General features: G+C 38.9%; 2 protein-coding genes across 3 annotated transcripts; one reads left to right on the forward strand and one right to left on the reverse strand.

Annotated features, from left to right (window-relative positions):
- Window positions 1-1,206: 1,206 nt before the first annotated feature.
- zgc:153738 (uncharacterized protein LOC558115 homolog) lies at window positions 1,207-7,535 on the reverse strand. Its single transcript, XM_041040638.1, has 19 exons — window positions 7,525-7,535; window positions 6,174-6,501; window positions 5,954-6,073; window positions 5,639-5,821; window positions 5,469-5,540; window positions 4,977-5,182; window positions 4,770-4,854; window positions 4,563-4,673; window positions 4,269-4,344; window positions 3,965-4,071; window positions 3,682-3,768; window positions 3,537-3,598; window positions 3,312-3,394; window positions 2,867-2,974; window positions 2,581-2,780; window positions 2,064-2,150; window positions 1,783-1,960; window positions 1,444-1,682; window positions 1,207-1,320 (listed from the first exon to the last, which is right to left on the reverse strand). The coding sequence occupies exons 1-19, from the start codon at window positions 7,533-7,535 to the stop codon at window positions 1,207-1,209; spliced, it is 2,457 nt and encodes an 818-aa protein (XP_040896572.1).
- Window positions 7,536-8,485: 950 nt separating this feature from the next.
- alkal1 (ALK and LTK ligand 1) lies at window positions 8,486-16,730 on the forward strand. 2 transcript variants are annotated; one of them, XM_041040697.1, is made up of 6 exons: window positions 8,486-8,856; window positions 9,190-9,471; window positions 12,002-12,055; window positions 12,820-12,903; window positions 14,332-14,401; window positions 16,162-16,730. In XM_041040697.1, exons 2-5 carry the CDS (start codon window positions 9,201-9,203, stop codon window positions 14,394-14,396), a joined length of 474 nt encoding a protein of 157 aa, XP_040896631.1. In that variant the 5' UTR covers window positions 8,486-8,856; window positions 9,190-9,200; the 3' UTR covers window positions 14,397-14,401; window positions 16,162-16,730. The 2 variants fall into 2 exon arrangements, with proteins under 2 accessions (XP_040896631.1, XP_040896632.1); XM_041040698.1 differs by having other exon boundaries at window positions 8,489-8,856; window positions 12,823-12,903.
- The last annotated feature ends 2,445 nt before the right edge of the window (window positions 16,731-19,175 follow it).

A 19,175-nucleotide genomic window follows, 5' to 3' on the forward strand; every position in this document is an offset into this window, starting at 1 on the left:
AACAGGATGTTTTGTTTCCTTGAAGAACGAAGAAGGCCCCAAATCATGTGCTGCAACACTGAAGACAGCCAGCAGATCAACTTGACATCTTGAAATGTGGGCCTTCACATGTGCAGCATCGTATTGATGGTGACCATAGGCTAAAAATAGAGTAATGTTAAAGGAACTGAGGCAATGTGAGGATGTGTTGAGTGAATTTAGAACTCGACAAAACAGCTGAACACTCCACCTAAGCCTCTGGATCCGTGTTTGGAAACCCTCCCCCTCCCGTGTGTCACATTTCCTCTGGTCCAGACTCTCTACACCTGACAGCGGTCATAATAAAGGCATATAGGAATGCTCAACACATACTGTATGTCTGTATATCACAAACATGTACTTTATAGTAGTCATCCAATAATGAGCACAGACTAGGTGAGCCAAAAAAAATAATCATCCAGGTGTAAGACGTGATGATGACGTGTTACCAACCAGGCAGCTGTAGCCATACAGTAAAAACATTAGATGCCCTTGACTGAAGCTAATAAAACAGACAATCTTGGAATGTCTAATTACAGCATGGCTTTGGGTCTGACAACTATAGCCATAGGAGTCTCTCCACTACAGGCAGGGCACTGAATGTATTTTAGACCATACTGATATTAGAGTATGTAGTTTGGTTGGTGGCATATGGGGACCTATGATGGGATATGCTATTGAGGTAAACATTTCATAAAGGATCAGTCATCCAATAGATCCATTCCAAACATACATATAATCACATGCAGGAAGGGGGTATGACAAAGTTTAAAGAATCACATGAAGCATACTGTGAAAATAACACACAAGTTTGAGATTCAATTAGTGATAAGAACACAAATAGAATAGCTATTTATGTTCTTATTTGAGGAACTTAATTTGGTCACAAGACAGGCATTAGCACCTTTTCTTATGAACTGCACAAAGTCATATTGTAGAACGTGAGCTGTGATATTCTGTCTCCTTCAACTAAGTTTTAGTAGGTGCTGAAAAAACTTTTATAAAATATATATCGTATTATCAACCATCGCAACACAAGCAGGAATTTCACTGCATCCTCAAATAAGTAAAATCCCACTCTCTCTGTGGTAGGAAAATTTACTTTTTATTCCATTTTTTATTTATTTCCTAAGGAGTAAGTGGGACAGTACTGACCTCATCAGAGGCAAACTCAGATACATGACAAACTTATTTTTTCCCTTTTTTCTTTGCACCTTTGCCTTTAACCGGGACTACTTCTTCTTCCTTTCCTGTGGCGGCCTTAATCCTCTTCTTTCCCAGAGGGGTCTTTGCATACCAGTTCTGGAGAAGGAAGGAAGAAATATAAAAAAGCATACTGTATGGTTACATTAAAATAAATTGACAATAAAACAATCAAAGTCATGAAAATGTAATGAAAAATTAAATTTGGTATATGCACTGTACTTTGAGAGCCTCTTCCTCTTCCTGAAACACAGGGTCGATCTTGGCTAAAGGGGAGACAAACTCGGCAGCAGTCAGGGGTCTGTTTGCCTGCTGTAGGATGCGGCGCTTGGTGACAACGCTCTGGATCACTTGGACCATGTGACCTGGAGTGTAGCCATCAGAAATCTTCGCAAGAGAGCTGAGATCCAGGGCATTTGTTATTTCACCTCCCTGCTTTTTGATCAGTTGCTTCCACAAGACTGAAGGCAAACATTCAAAAAGGTCATTTTCTGTACTGGTCAGTAAGAATAAGCATTGCTTTCAAAACTAAAATCTCTTTCATATTGTGTCTTTTCTTACTGTATCTTGAGCCGTAGTCAGGTCTTGGGATGAGGATGATTTTGTTGTACATTTTACACAGTGACTTAATATCAGCACTTTGAGGGTCTTTAGTTGTTCCTACTATCAGAACACGATCTTCGCCTTTGATCAACTTAAGCGACTTGGGCAAATCTTTCTTCAACCGCTTCGGGTCTAACTGTTTACACACAAAAAACAGTTAAAATCACCATGTGACTAAATCACTGAAACATTGCTACAACATGATGATGCCACCCAGCACTCATCTTGCTCAGGAGTACCTCCTTTTCTTCCTTGGGAACTTTCTTGTAGAACATTTTCTCTGCATCTTCAATCCATATTACTGAAGGCTGCAGCAGTCTCGCAACCTGTGTGAAGATAATTACAAAGAAGAGCTTCTTTACTCTTTGGATGAGTCAAAGTGTAAATACCTGCAAGACATTTCCATAAAATTTCCAATGTTATGCTAAGATCACAACGATATATTAAACTTAAACAGCGGTGAGGGTCATGACAACATACTGCACGACATGCCAGATATCACGGTGGGAGGATATTCAGTGTTTGCATTTTTGAGGCATTTGACATATTTAGTCATATGAGGTTAAGCGTTTCACATATTGGTCGGATAAGGCTTAAGCCTGAACTTTGCAGGGGAAGATTATGACTTCAAAGAAAAAAATGACTCAGATATGCTTTGATAGCAGTTATTCAAAGAACTTTAAAATAATCGCTATGATTATAAACTTGCTTGAATGGCAATGGCACTGTGTTCTTCTGAATACTGGGGTGTCTTACCTTAAAGACAATGTGAAGCATCATTGCGAGGCCACTCTTGCCTGGATACTTTCCCGCCGTGTTCAGAGGAGACAGATCGAACAAGTTGGCACCTGTCTCATGGCAGATTGCATGGACTAACATCTTCTTACCTACACCTGAAGGCCCTGCCAGCAGGATGGCCTTTATCAGGGGAGCTTTCTCATGTACCACCTGAGATCCTGCAGACAACACACATCTTAAATCCAAACCTCAAACGTTTTTTCAGTTTTATTAGTTTTAAATATGAAGAGAATAACTTTCATACCTAATGGTAAAATTGAATATAGAGATAAGACTTGTCGCACATCTGACAGTGATGGCATGGGCTCAATGTCATTTTGCCTCAGTGTTGTCCCGAGGTAGCTATAGTCGCCTAGGAATAGGAGGGAACAACTATTACACCAGTAGTTATTAATCTGCATGGTTCATCACTGGGTAAACTGCAAGTAATAACCTCAAAATCTGCATTCTGATTACTGTACTCATTAGAAATTGTTCATTGTGATCACAGTGTTATGGCAATCACAAACCAGAAGAGGGCAGCACACTACTACATAATTTCCAGACTGATATAAGGTGCCCAATTGTTCTATATTGTAACAACACATTGATTGAAATCAAATTAAAAGTCCACAGACAGTTATAATCACAAAAAGAGCTCTGAAAGATGGCACACCAGTCTAAACAAATAATATACAACAAAGTCTTACCCAAGTAATCCTGCAGCCTAACATTGTTCGCCTTTTTCAACAAGCCCTGTTCCACCAGCTCCTGACACAGAGACTCAAGAGTCCTAGTAGATGTGAATAAACGATGTAATAATTTTCTCCAGGATTTGCACTAACCAATTTAAAAACTTCATACAACTCAATTCTGTACTGAAAATCATATATATCATGAATTGTTCATTAAGTATTGGATCTGTGTGACTTCACCTTTCAGCTGTCAGATCTTTCTCCTTTTTCTTCTTCTTTCCGCTCTTTGATCCTTTCTTTTTCTGTGGAGTAAAAAAAAAGTATTATCAGGAAACAGTTCAAGGAAATCAATGTAAACTGTGACCGCCATCTTTCACTTTAATACCTTGGCATTTCCTTTGGTTTTACCACCCTTGTCTTTATCCACAGCTAGCTTCCATTCAGCCAACTCTTGTCTCATCTGCTCATCTACCTGATACAAGCAGAACAGACTACTGAGTGCAACAACAGGTGGTGCTGTTTTCACTTTTAAACACCTGTGACTGGGACATTGAATTGGCCAAACACAAAACTGTTAACTCCAACTTGAAAACACCCCCATGCAGTTTTATCAGCTTGTAAAAATGACAGTACTGGCTTTGTGCCTTGTATTCTGTAGTCAGCAGCACCTGTACTCGTATCTCTGCCTCAATGACTTTCCTCTTTTCTTCCTTGATAAGCTCCACCTCGTGCCTCTGGCTGAAGTTTCTGGACTCATTGCGGGTCTTCCAAAAATCTGAGGATGACAAACATTCACTTCAGGCTTTATCATGGATGAGTAAGGATTATGACAATAAACACTGAAAGGTGGCAACTGGTTAGAAAATACAAAAAACCTTTCTGGTGTGTTGCATTCTCATTACTTTTTTGCATGTTAAAAGCAGACTGGTGTGAACCACAGGACATCTTCACCTTTTTTTAAATTAAACATACCTACAAACGTTTTGTTTTCCAAATCCAAGTCTGACAGAAAAGCTGAAGGTAGCATCTTCAACCCCGCCTCCTCTTCCTGTGATTCAAAATAAAGTTATGCAAAGCAATAAAAAGCAGTAAAACAGCCAACAAACATAGGGCTGAATAAATGAAATGCCCCTTATTTATATTTTTATTCTACATTTTTACTCATTTTAATAAAGGCTGATAACTCTAGATTTTACTCTTTACTCAGTGTTATATTAACTGAATAAAAGATAATAAAAATAATTTAATACAACTGTGAGCCCTTACTTGTTCTTCATCTTTCCCCTTGTCCTTCTTCCCCTTTTCCTTTTTTTCCTCCTTCCCTTTTGGCTTACTGTTTGAATCCTCCTCTTCCTTTGCAGCAATTTCTTCCATTAACTGAAAAAATAAAAGCACATCAAAGAGTATTGTCCTTCTGCTAGCTACTAAAAAATTAAGCAATAAACCATGCCTTTGACTGAGAGAGCATTTTACCTGCTGAGGATTCTTTTCTGCAAAAATGAGAGCTGAGCCTCCATCCTCTTCATCAGGGTAATCTGGAAATGATCCAGTAGCATCACTGTTTAAAAAAAAACACAGAGGAGGTAAAGTGACAGCACAGCTATTTGATTAATGTCACTAAATGTGTAAATATTCTGCTCGTATAGCAAAAATCATATCATATCCTGAGTGCCACATTACCGGCATTCGATGAACCACTGACGGATTTTCTCTTTCATTGCCTTGCTCATGTCATGACCCTCCACATCTCGTAGTTGTTTTGTGATGCTTAGTATTGACTTTTGGTAGTCTTCCTCATACTCCTCCTGTTTAATCCGTGTGGAAGCTTCAGTGGCCCGGGCTGTGATTTCTGCAGGACATGGCACTTGGTATTTTGGATCCATGACCTAAGATGGAAGTGACCAAATGTTAAAAGTTTGTCTTAGAAAGGAAAGTCAAGTATTGCTTCATTCTGAAATTAAACAAGGAAATATGGCAATAAAGCTCCACAGTCTCTCCTTTTTAACAGAAATAAAGTTTTAAAAAATATTGTTAAGTCTGTCTTATTTAATCTCAAGTAAGACAAAGAAGGATGGAAGTATATACATACACTATATGCTTTATGTGATGCTTTAAACTTTTTTTTTTTACAGTTTAAGACAATTAGTAAAATTGCTGACCCACTTTACTTACCATTCCCAAAAAAATCATTTCTTCATCCCGAGCAATCTTTGCCCTTTTTCTCTGTATGTAGCCCCTCCACACCTACAAATCATATTCGACCACATCTTTCAGCATAAAAGATGAGATAAAGATGAAAATCTGAGAAAATGTAACACACTATGATGCTGATAACAGAGGACCTTCTGAATGCAGACTGCAGCCAACTCAATGCCAGGCGCTCCAGTGTCCTTGGTCCTGTACATCCTGTTCATATTTCTGCTCTCTTCATTCAACTTTGCCCTTAGGCGTCCTTGACGGGCCCTTTCTACCACTTGAATGATCTTAATGGCCACCTCTTGACTCATGTCCTTGACAATTAAGGGCTGTAAACACAATAAAAAGGAGACAAATTCATTTTGATTTTCCTAATGTGATCATTTTTTGTGTTTAACAAAATAAAATGACCAAGTCCTACACATACAGACTTTAACTAAAATGAGACCCTTGCAACTCACTTCTGGGCTTTCAGTAACCTCCACCATTTTTAGGATATCTGTCAGCATTGTCCTTCGTTCTTGGACTTCTTTGTTGCGTTCAGTGATGAAATAACGAGGGATGGGGATCTCAAGGTCTGCCTAAAGTGACAACAAAGAAAAAAGCTGAGTTTTGAAGATACCTTCCAGATAAAACCAATGTCTGAGTGGATAAGTCAGTGTAACTTGCAGTGAAACTCACAGGTCTGAGCTTTAAGTCATGAAGGACATCATCCATATAGTGGTACTCTGAAAACTCTTTTTCCACCATTTCATTCTTCAGCTCTAACACCCTTCCAATCACACCATCAAGAATCGACCGAATAACACGTGTCTTCTGAGGGTGGACCACCTGGTCATAGACCTCCTCCAGCTGTCTGAAGATCTGGATGTAGCTCACATAAAGCATGGCCAGACGCTGGACGAACACTACCCTGTCCTTTTCTGGACGAGGGGGCTCAGGAGGCAGCTCCTCCGTTAGCAGGCGGCTCAACTCTAACTGGGCATCTGCCCACAGCTCATTGTATGTCCTGGAAAAGTGGAAACAATCTTTTTGTCTTTTTAGTTGTTTGTAAAATTGCTTAATAAAAAGTCTCAAAGGACAGGTTCATTTTTCAAGTCTGTCTTAAAAGGCTTCAGCAGTCTGTGTTTATCAAATCAAGTGAATATCCTCCAAAGTTTTTCTAGAGTAAGATTATCTCTTTGTGTTTCCACAGTGTTCCCTTGCTGAGCTGCAATTGAGAATATTAAAAAGAGGGATTTAGGTACTTTAAAGACTGTAAGATATCCACTTGATTTGTCTACTTCAGACCGCTAATGCCTCATATAAACTTAAGATACACTTTGCAATACACTTTTGCAGAGACGTAGAATTGTGGTTTTTGTCCCCCCTTCACTCACACTGACAGCACATTAATCACAAACGTCTTAATGGCCAGTACAAACCGGAGGAGAGTTACAGCAAAAGAAATCTGTTTCAGTATTATGGAGACATGAATATTGCTTTAAGACAGACTTGGAAAACTGTTACGCTATCCTTTTAGAGTAACAAAGCAATGAATTTATAGGGCAGCCAGGCCAGAAGCACAGACCAGAAGCCAGCAGGAGTTTCTCAATCACTGGAGAGTCAGTGCCAAGACTGATTCAGTAACAGTCTCAAGCGTGGCATAATTGTTGCTATATTGTTAGTCACTGCTGCGACCCTGGCGCCATAAATGAGGTATGGAAAAATAGACATTTAAATTCTTTATTCTAGTTACTGGTATTGCTTTCTCTCCTGTTGTTGGATGTTAACTTAGGTTTAACCGATTTCACATTTCCAAATTATACGTCCAAATGTCATCACTGTAATGCTTTTAAAGATATAAGACATAATAGCATGTAGTCTTTTTACGTTTAACGCACAGCATGGCAGTACAACTTTGCTTTAACTTTGCCGAGGTTGTTTGGTTAAAATGAGCTAACTAGCTAAAGTTACCATTGACAAGCTAACCTTAAACTACGGTGACCGCTGACTACACAACAATGACGGCTGTGGTTGCTTGGAGGTTTACCTTTGCGACATGTCTCTGCCTCCAGAGAGAGGAAATGTTTCCAGTGTTTCTCAACCAATTAATCAAACAAGTTAAAGAGTATTAAATTTAACTGAAGTTAGCAACCGTTTGTCAAACATGAGGTCGGCTTTCCCAAGTTGACACAGTGCTCGACCCGTCTCCATAGTAACCGTCATTCCGGAAGTTACTCGGCTATTTTTAAAGTTTACCTTTTAATCTGTGGAAATGAAACTTTTTACACTTATGCGTTTATGAAATATTAATGCACGGGAAAATGTAGACTTTTGTTAGTAACAGGTCTACAACTTCTTTGAAGCACATCACCTGTTCAGCAACAAGTGAGGCACCACCAGGTGACGTCCTTCCTGTCTGTAAAGATGCGGGTCTCGTCTGTTATACTGTACAGTGTAACGGGATGCATGCAAGTGCAAATGCGTTGTATGGCTGCAAGAACCAAACCAAATCTCGTCCGACAGAACGCGAGTTGCAGCCGAATACATTCCCACTATAATATGACAGATGCATTAATTAGACTCATTTACATTTCTTTGGAAGTACGGTGTGTCTTTAAAGGGGCGACTTATCCCTCAGACAACTGAGCCAACAATCCACTAACTCTTTAGACCCTCTCTCAGATGCATTTGCACCTCGAGTGCCACAATTCTTAAAAGTTCTATCACAATTATAGATTTCTGTTCAAGGGTGGAAAACAGTCGGATGGCTGCTCCTGTGGGCGCATTCTCTGCAGCGCTTAGTTGGTCACAAGACTTGGGTGAACAAAAACATCGACACGCTGATAGGTCAGCTAGAAACTTACAGGCCCACAGATTCTTCTCTTGTCTACATCCAACATCCAACAAGTTGCTCCATTTGGAACACTACTTTCTTGCGCGCTGCCGCGCCACGGTCTTTGTCGTTTTTTTTTTTTTCAATGGAAATTTCAGTTGTGTTCTTTCTTAAACGTTAGACTTTTTCTCTAACTGGAAAAGGGTCGTTTTTATCTGGAGTTTAATAGTCCTTTAAAACTACAACTAGTGATGTTTTGGTGCGTAAAGGAGGGGCGCGTGCCAAAGTGAGCGAAAGCCACTGGAAGAAATTGCACCGAAGATGTCAACATTGCTTTACCACCCACTCGAAATCGATTGTATTACCTTCAAGAAGGTGGCTCCTCGTATAAATAGGGACGCATTATTTCAAGAAAGACTGCGGTGAGCACAATCTGCTGGCTGTTCTCTCTCTCTCCAATCGGGACTGCAGACAACGCCTGGAAGAATTTGCTGAAGACAGCTCTGTCCACTCTCCAGGACATAAGCATCTTTAACGCCGAAACTAGTAAGTCTAAAGTTAGATTAACTACAATTCTTTTATCCATGTATTAAACTAGAGGAAATGCGCCTGCTGCGTAAAGTGGATTCCACCAGACTATTTTTGGTGAATACATTTCACTATTAGTGGCTTTGTATGTTAACTCGGACATGGAATATTTTGAGTAATTTTTGGGATGTGAAGGATGGCAGGCAATGCAGATGCATCTGTTGGGGTTAAGCATGATGCAAAGTGTAGAAATCTTTATGGTTGTTAGAATAAAACAAATGGCATAATTGTTTGGCTCAATAGAAACCATGTAACTCCTGTGTAACAAAACTTATTTGGACATGTTTTCAGACAGTGAAGTCATGCAGGTGGAGAGGAAATGGCACATACTGTTGACTATCTTCTTACTGCTCATCACCTCGGGTCAGTGTATGGACAGCAAGGAGGTCAAGCAGAACGAAAGAAGGACCCTGTTGGATCTAATCTTACAGGTTATCAGAGACAGCCAGCAACGGGACAAACCCGTCTCCAGGCGCTGTAGCAATGGACTCTTCACTTCAGCCCAAGACATGAAGTTCTCCTCCCGTGAAAAGCCTTTCTATGTTCCAAGGCTGGATAACAGTAGACTCATAGGTAAGCTGATAAGATTTATTTTTAGGTCCTGATGATGAAAGCATAATCCCCATTTTACCGTGGGAGACAGCTGTCGTTGGTCTAGTCTGTGCTGTACATCTTATTTAGGAGCCTTATTTAGTTTTAGCTGAATGGTACTATATGTATTTGCATGTTAATTAAAGAAATATGGAAAAGAAAATTAGTTTTGCCTGTTCATAAATGGTACTTGGCAAGAGTAAACTTGAAACTTAAAAGACAGGGAACAGTATCCAGATCGTGCTGTCATCAACTGTCTTGCTCAATTTAGTTACATAATACATGTAATGCAGGTATGCTTCATCTGTGTAGGAAAAAGAAGTTACATCACATTTATCATTCTTGGTGTTTTTATCTATAAGAGATACCTCTTCGCCACATGTCTTGAATATATCACTCCCTCACTCACACTGTGAGTGACTGATGGACAGAGATGTGGACAGGTACTAATGTAGGAGGAGCACCGTCACACCAAACTTGTGAAAGACTCATTCAGTGTGATTCATTGAGGAATCTTAAACCTGAATGATGACCACCCCACATTCACACTAACACATTATGACGTCTCAGAAGGCATCTCCAATAGCAAGCATCTCTGCAAGACATGTCAGATGGAGCAAAGAAACAACCTGACAAGTGAGAATATGCTTGGTGTAGCTCTGCCTTTATTGGCTTAAATAAAACAGTACGTCCAGACTGGAATTAAGCCATTTAAGTAAATCTCTGATACATATCTCTTCAATTATCTGAGATCCAAGACAGAAGATTTGCCCAAGTCAAACTGTAATAAAGCACAAGTATCCAGAAAATCCTTTTATGTATAGTGAATGTTTCTGTTGCAGCAACAGACACAGCAAGCTTAGAGTCTAGTCCAGGACTGGTATGTGCAATAGGAATTTATTAAGTGCCGAGTGAACATAATGTGTTATTTACTGCAATCTGAGATTATCTCTACCATCACTATCAATTAGATCATGTTTTATAGTTGTTGCACAGGCATCGTGCAGCTCAAAGTCTCGGCCCCAGCTTATGCAATTGGAAAAGTACTTTCTCAGACCACTGACTGGATGGAATTTATCTTTTGAGGATATTAAATGCAGCATATTAGCAACTGGTGCGTGTGACACTACCAAAGATCCATGGTCACGCAAGGATAGATGTTTTGAACACAATGAGGGGAAAGAAAACATCTGTGAACTCACTGATGTTTTCACTGTATAGTTGGCCCTGTGTTTCCTTAAAAACCATGGCTGGGTCATCAAAATGACAGCTATGAGAATATAGACATTATATAAGGGAACACATTCATTTTACAGCTGGCTTTATCTGTTATGTGTTGTCTGTTCATATGTATGGCACAAGAAATAAGCTTTAGACAAGCTGCGTTATATTTTTGCATTTTATTGTCATTGACATGCATTTATTAATGCCCAGGAAACAGAATGCAAGACTTTATGTAGGGATATCACATGAGCTGACGTTCTATAATCCTTGCTGCCATTTTCTCTCTTCACATTTGGGTTTTGGCTGGATGGCACAGTTGGCTCTTACATGTCCATAACTCTTTTTAGAATAGTAAAATATATAGGCATGTTTATCCTTTCAAGTAGTGTGGATAGGGTGGTTTGTTTTGGCTTTCCTCTATATCTGGACTTTAAAAGTATTAAAAATGACTTCCTGTGATAACTTTTGAATTGGCTAAATTCTTATCTTTCATCCTCCTGCAGTTCTATGCAGTTACAGTATTACATGTTCCTGGGGCTGGGGGCTAATGTAATGTTAGCACAGTAACTACTTGCATGGACTTATTCTGATGAGCATTAACATGCCCCCCCACCCCCCTCCATTCAATAATCTCTTTAGCCTGTTAGCATGGCCAGTGTGTTGTCAGACAGCTGCATGTGTTGCCTGCGTGGACACTGAGTAGACCATCAGGTTACCTGATCCCCATCTAGACCATATGAAATGCCTCCACTGACTCCAGGTCTCCATAGAGCAGGGGTGTCCAAACTGCTCCACAAAGGGACGTGTGGCTGCAGGTTTTTGTTCCAACCAATGAAGAGCACACAGTTTGACCAATCAACTGTCTGAAGACTGAGATCAGTTGATTAAATGAGTCAAGTCTGGTGTGCTGCTGCTTGGTTGGAACAAAAACCTGCAGCCACACGGCCCTTTTTGGAACAGTTTGGACAACTCTGCCATAGAGAATGATGTAAAGGTGAGGGTACATCATAGAAAAACTACATATGCTGTACCACTGATGAACAGAATTCATAATAAATAAAGTTAATTTAGTGTGCTGTATTTAGAAATTATACTTCCATAAGATGCAGTGAGTGCAATAAAGTATTTCTGTTGCTCAAAATCATCAAGCTTATTAATCATGAATAGTAGGAGCTGACTCTGACAATGATGGTCATATTCATCACAGTCATTTTGTAACTTTTGGCAGGAGCTCAGATGTTGTCAAATGACTGCTGACTAACTAGCTAACAGTGATTTTCTTTTCCAGAAATTGTTCCTAGAGATGTAAACATGAAAGGCAAATTCATTCAGCATTTCACAGGTAAGAAAACTGCCATCAAAGACAACATTGTGAGCGCAAAATTTCAGCCTAGATTTTATTTTGCAGCTGTCCTTTCCAGGCATTGCAAAACTGTTTTATCTGCAAAACATTGTTAGAACATAGTGGGCACGTTTCCCATGCACCTTTTGAACTGGAAATTTTTAGTTTTGCTCCTTTGAGAAAACCATTTTCATTCCTGTAAACCAGCATATAGTTTGCTTAAGTCGTAGAAAGCTTTGTAAACACTGGCACTGCTGTGGGTCAGAAGAGGGTTGCCTGGCTTAGCTGTAGGGCAGTAGTGCGGAGAAACAGCACATGGTCTGAAGCCGTCAGAATTAAGTTGAAGGCGGTGCAGGGTTAAGCTGATTATTTGTCTCAGGGCCTATGAGTAGACTTCATTATTGGTGTGAAAATCTCAAAGCTTAAATGTTGGTGCAGAAACTCTTAAAGGTGATTATAATTGAAGACTCAATTCTTCTGTTCACTAAGTCCAGTTGAACCCTGACTCCTTAACCATGTCTGTAATAGTGCTCTGTTCACTTTCACTTTGTAATCTGCCATTTTTCATCAGTCGATTGCTCACAAACTCACCGTGGGCTGTGGTTATGCATGCAGACTGGATAAAGAGGAAATAATGAATCCCTTGAAATCTTTTTCAAGACTGTGAGCTTTCGGTGTGATTATAGTAGCAGCTTGGATAAAGAGGAAATGATGAATCCATTGAAATCTTTTTAATTTTGACTGATGAGACCTTTTCTATTAAGCAGGACCAGTCAAGTTCTCGTCGGAGTGCAGAACACACTTTCATAGACTTTATCACAACACAAGGGATTGCTCAAGACCAGCATGTATGTATGCCTTTTTCCTCTTATGTTGCTCTATTTATAATTTTATTGATGTCTGATTTTATGTCCTTTATTATCACAGGTATCATGCTTTAAAGACCTTAAAAATCAGGATTTAGCAATATTTGAATCAGGATATAGTAATACCACATGTGCTAAAGTGCTAAAACTTTTTCAATGGTAAACCCTTAATGAATCATAACTAAGCATGTTTTCTCAAACTTTATTCATGCATATATAGTCATGAATCACTTTTTGGCTCTAAGTTTCCCTTCAATCATGGAAAAGCATTTTGAATTGCAAACTTATGTTCTTTAAGCAAATCTGTAGGATTTCTAGTGAAAGTGAATCTGGTCCATTCTATCTGTGTGCAGGATTTTGCAAAACTGAAAACATCTGATAATTGCCCCTTCTAAATGGATACAGATCTTTGACAAGTTGAAATAAAGAGCAGTGGTTCCCAACTGCTTTGGCATATTACCCTCCAAAGAAAAACGATGTCTGTTTCTGACTCTTTGGCCTTGTAACTGGTTGCATATTTCTGTGATTTGCAAGCAGTTAAAGCAAAGGGTGATGTTCCCCTCAGAGACTGTTTTAGAATCATGAAAATGTAAATCTATCCAGTATTTCATAATAAAAAAAGCAAATATTAGAAAAATATGTGTAGCCGAAAATGTTCATTTCCTTTTTTCAGTCTTGTTATTCGGCACTCAATCCCTCAGATTTACCCTGCCACCCCTTAGAGGGTCCCAAACCCCTCAGTTTGCAAGTGGAGGGATCAGTCCTTCCCTCTGGGATGTTTACATTTTGGGAAATAAAGAAAATGATGTCAAGCACACATTGGAGAGTAATTGCAGACAATGCTCACTGGTTACAGATGGATAAGTGTTTAGCTAGACTTGCCTTGAGGCTACTGTGGACAGAGTGAACTGGGGACAGAGGCCCCTCTTTTTTGTGCTGCCTTCTTTATTTCTGATGCAGTCAAGTAAGCACTAAGACAGCCTTAAAATATTTTTATTATTCCCAGGTTGTGAAATTCAGTAAGTAGTTTAGTTTAAGCTAGACAGGGAGACATGGAGGACAAATACAGACAACAACTGAGTCACAGTGAGGATTCATTTGTCTGTTAGACTGGGATGATGCAGAAATTGATTGAGCTTGACTGTGAACTTGAATATGTTGAAGGAACATTGTAACTTTAACTGCTCAGTCAGGACTAAGCATGTTGCAACACCTCTGACGTCAATACTGCTTCTGTCTTTTCCATTAGTATGGACAATTACAGTTCAGAGCAAAATATGAACCTTTGAACCTTTGTTTTTCTATCATTTAATCCTAGGTTTTAGAAAACACGTCTTGAGAGAGGTACTTTTTGGGTCTTTTATTGTCAACTTGTAACGGCCATTTTCCCCACTGTCTTTTTTTTTCCAGATTACAAAAGATGTGCAAGATTGCTAACACGATTAGCAATGAGTCCACTCTGCATGCAATCGTAAATATTGTGAGTAAAAGTGTTTTTCTCTTCTAGGGTGGGGTTCACTCTGAAGCACATGTACAGTTACTCTGATTCCTTGTCTACATCTTCTAATGTGTCAAAGTAAAAATGGTTTACTACATAATTACATACATTAATTGTGTATGTATGCATTTCTAATATTTTCTCTCAGCATGAAATTTCTTTGTTGCTTCTGGTCCAACTGGTAGGATTTATCCCTATGTGTGTCTGATGTGCAATGTCTCTGTGGTACATCTGTCTAAAATGTGTATTCTTTAGGAATATAGGATTTTTTAGTGTTGGACACAATGAAACATTGTCCTGTCAGAAAGAGGTTCTTATGTATTTAATCTGAATTTGACCTTTAATGGGGTTAGTGCTGGTTGGCTGAAGTTGCACGCAAATCAGTTTCATCACATGCTTGAGACCGAGAGAGTGACAGAAAGAAGAGAAAGAAAAAGATTTCACAAATTAATATTTCTGGAATCATGATGCCAGAAAAGTGTATTACAACGTATAATTCATTTTGTTGAGCAAATGTGAAAAACAAGCATGTGGTACCTCATGCATCTTCCTGCAAGAATATCACAGAGAAAGAACTTTCAAGTGATATTTCTTATAGGTTCCTCTATTGTCCCTATATTACATGTTCAGCACAATACTGTATTCTCAGATACCTACTGCTGATCCCCCTCCTTTGGTTATTTAAAAAAAAATAGCCTGTGAGAAATAAGTTGCATGGTGACTGCTGATGGTAAACTGCTGTCTTATTCTATTTGCAGATGTAATCCTATTAACTATTTAGGACGACCACTAATGATTATTAGAATTATGGATTAATATGTTGATTATTTTTATGACTAATCGATTTCAGAGAATAGTGAAAAATTTGGCATCACAGTTTCTCGGAGCCCATGATGACATTGTCATCAGTTGTGATTGTCATCTGAACTGGAAATGTGCTTTAGGAATGTCTTTTAGAGATGAAAACCAATCACAATGTCATGCCATCTTTTTGTTGACTGGCATTAATTTTTTCATTCTTTTCCCATGACCAACATTCCTTCAGCTTTTTATAAACATTATAAATATCTACAGAAGGGTTTAAAACAAAACATTTCATAATAAGTAATGCACCCTCTGTGGACAAAGTAAGAAAACTGTAAAGGGACAGGAAAATTTTTTTTCCATTGGACCAGTTGTTCTTGCCAGAAACACTTCTCTCCGCTCCTCACACTGACCTTAACCACACCAAACCTAAACATAGTCATTCACAAGACAAAGGAAAAACTCAGACTACCGTCACTGGAGTAATTTTGGACATAGTCATAGTCTTCCCTTTGTTAAGGTGATCTTTGATGACAGGAGGTCTGATGCGTTCACTGCCATCTAGTCCAAAATCCAACATGCGTAAAGTGCTCTCAGTGAACGCAATTAGGTCTAGCTGGTAAGTCATTACTGCGAAAGAGCTCTTCTACACAAGTGGCTATTTTTACTTTTTTATTCTGACACATTCCTAGGTATTCAGTTTCTCAAGTGAATCAGATAATAAGATCCTGTCTACTGTTCTGAGAAATCTGACAAATGTATGTCACAATCGAGGGGCTTTTGAAGGCATGTTAAGTGATTCATTATTTAGAGATGTCAAGATGTGACTTTGCCAATTCTGGACAGAAGAATTTTTGTCCACAATGCATCTTTAAACCATACAGAAACTACTCTTATTTAACTCTAATCAAGTTTTTTTTTTTTTTTTTTAATTTCAGGTTCCAAAATAATGGAAGAGGGATCAATGCGTTGCCAAGGAAGTGCCTTCAAATCCACAGCAGTCATATGAACATTGTTGTGTTTATAGTGTTTCTATTTTTGTTGTTCATATTGTCATTACTGAAAACACTGATGGACATTTCTGGTTGTTTTTGAATGGATTTGCTTTTTACTTTAATTCGCCTGTTTAATGTACCTGTTTAATGTACCATGTATTTGTAAGGAAACATTAATATAATATTAAATACACATATTTATTGAAAGGGTATGTATATAATAATTTCACAATCATTAAAAATCAGATTATGTTTGGTTATAAAAGTTATATCCTATTGGAGAAGAAGCTTCTCCATAGAAGCTTTTCTTTTCTCCTTATATATGAAATCCTCTTCCACTATTATGCTGATATTATATCCTGAAACTGGTCTGAAAGATTTGGCATGCTCCGTCATTGTCTTCATAACGTTTTATTTGGCACTTGAGTGAATGCTGACAATGAGAACATATGGAAGGACAACAGTGGTGATAATGCACTGCAGTATTGAACAATAAAGAATATTGAAGCACAGTACATTTTGCTATTATTGGAGACAAGGGGAAAGAGGGAAAACATATAAGGAGGATTCAGAGTGGGATCAGTCCTATGGCAGGCAGGCAGCATGATGGGTGTGACTGCAAAAGCACTCAGGGGAGTGGATTACTTATTGAAAAAATGCTAAGTGAGTGCGATCTTTTTGCACTTAATGGTCCCAGAATTTATCCTAGTCTCCACAATATTGGGCTAAAAGTGCACAGAGTCCTCTGCTCAGTGTCATTTAAATTTCTAAAGAGCACTGAACAAAACCGGGCTTCATTATGAACTTGCTGCAGAGGGAATACTTTCTTCTTTTCTTTCTGGCTTGAACTGTCTCTGTTCAGTTTTCAGCACCTTACTGGCACAGTCTCCTGTATCCCTGCTCCTCTGAGCAGGTGTTACCATTGATGATTTCCCTCCTCTAACTGGAGCTCATTGCAAAATTTCCGGCAGATGTTTCAGTTTTTCGCTGGCAATCACACACTGTCATGTCTGTGAGATATCTTGGACTCTTGGACTCATTAGGATGTTGAGCAATTCAAGCTCAGCAGAATCGAATATAGTCGACTTTGGATAAGACTAGCAAATGCTTAGTGAACTCCTTAAGTAATCACATGTGCAATCACATGTAAATGTTTGTAGTTTTCCATGGAAACTGTCTAAAGCTGAAGCTGTGTTTTAATGTAAGTGAATAATGCTAGTTTAGTTTCCTTCTTGAAGGCTTCTTTTTGCCTTTTGGAGGACTTGGCAAATTGCTGTGGCAAGAGTTTCTTGTAAAATTGACAAATTCAGTTGAGCAGGCATAAGTTGAAAAACAAAATTTTTCCTGATGATCAAAAACCAATGAAAGCAGTGTGTCTGGTATTAAAGATCCCGAGCCTCAGCCCACTTGTTACATGTTTGAGTAAACTGGCTGAAATCTGATACGCAGTGAATATGACATCCAACTTGACTTGCATTTGTGCCAGACAAGCAAAGTGTTTATTTTCTCTCAAAAGATCTTGCTTGTTTGACTGTTAGGCTTTGTAAATGGAAAACAGTAAACACTATGTGTGAGAATTTGAGGAGATTAAAATAAGCAGAACTGTCATTTCCCCACAGTGACTTTCTAATGGTAGACAAAAGCATTGGAGCTGCCATTTAATGAAACTCTACTTGATCATTGTGTATTTCTGCAAGGAGTTTAAATTAACTACCCCTACAGTAACAGAGCACTATAAAGTCAGGATCTAACATTCTTCTTCTTGTCATGTTGTATCATCTTGTTCTGAAATATGTGCCTGGGGAATACTTACAGTGATCGTCTGCTGTTTTTATTTGGGAAAAGAAATAAATATTAAGCCACGCACACATAGGGATGCTGATAGAATAGGTTCTGAAGAAAACATATGCTAAGCCAAAGATTACAACAGCTCAGTTCTCACGCCAGCATGTCTCTACAGACTCAGCAGGAACAGTTTGTTACATTGGGTCATGCATTATTCAACAAAGTTTGGCTTGTTGTGAGATTATTAAAAAAAAAAAAAAATCATCCACAGGAGCTGCCAGTTCAAAAGGTTGTGAACTGAAACTGCATTGAAAGAACATGCTTTCTTGATGTGTAAATCTCATCGGTGTGATTGTGATCTCAATCCATGCAGTGTTCTCAACTTGTTATGAGATGGTCTGGTTCTGAAGGGTCATAAAATGTGTGATTTCCTCTCTTCCACAAATCACAGCTTCCTCAGAAACACAACAGTCCAGCTTAGAAATTTATGCTCCATCAAATTCCTTAATATTAGCAAACCTGCAAAAACAAATAATGACCAGAGTGTAGCTGTTAGAGTTTCTTTTTTGTTTGTTTTAAAAGACACAGTTGAAGAGCCTCCTCTCTGGCATATAATACCTCGATTACCTGCTACAATTAATGGAAAAGGGTGATGTTTTCTGCTCTAGCTGTAAAAGGATTAGCCAGCTAAAAATACAGCATGCACCTCTTGGGGATACACTGGGGATCCCTTTCCCTCCGGGTGGGCAGGGCAGGGACACCAGATCCTAATCTGAGGAGGATATCACTTATCTGGAGACAAACAGCACAGATTAGGAGAGGAGACAGAAGATGCACTGGGGACAGCATGTGGGAGGGCTCTAACACAATTACACACAAGCACCAAATCCCTCTTCTGATACCTCAGAGAAATGCTGGTGCAATAAATAGTAAATAGAGACCAAAGCCGGGCCATTTCCTTCCTGTCAGACAGCACCCCGCTGCACTAAAGCTCTGCAGCAGAGAGAAGTAACACTTGAATGCTTTAACTACCGGTTAGTCACTGTTCTTTGAAACAGAGTATGAGACAGAATTACAAATTTGCTTTTTTTTAAATCCTTTATTCTGTTAGAGGAGGCTGATTAGAAGTGACAGTAACACCAGACTTTGGACCTTGTAACAAATCTCAGTTC

Source organism: Toxotes jaculatrix, chromosome 6 (assembly GCF_017976425.1).
Source record: "Toxotes jaculatrix isolate fToxJac2 chromosome 6, fToxJac2.pri, whole genome shotgun sequence".
NCBI lineage: Eukaryota > Metazoa > Chordata > Actinopteri > Toxotidae > Toxotes > Toxotes jaculatrix.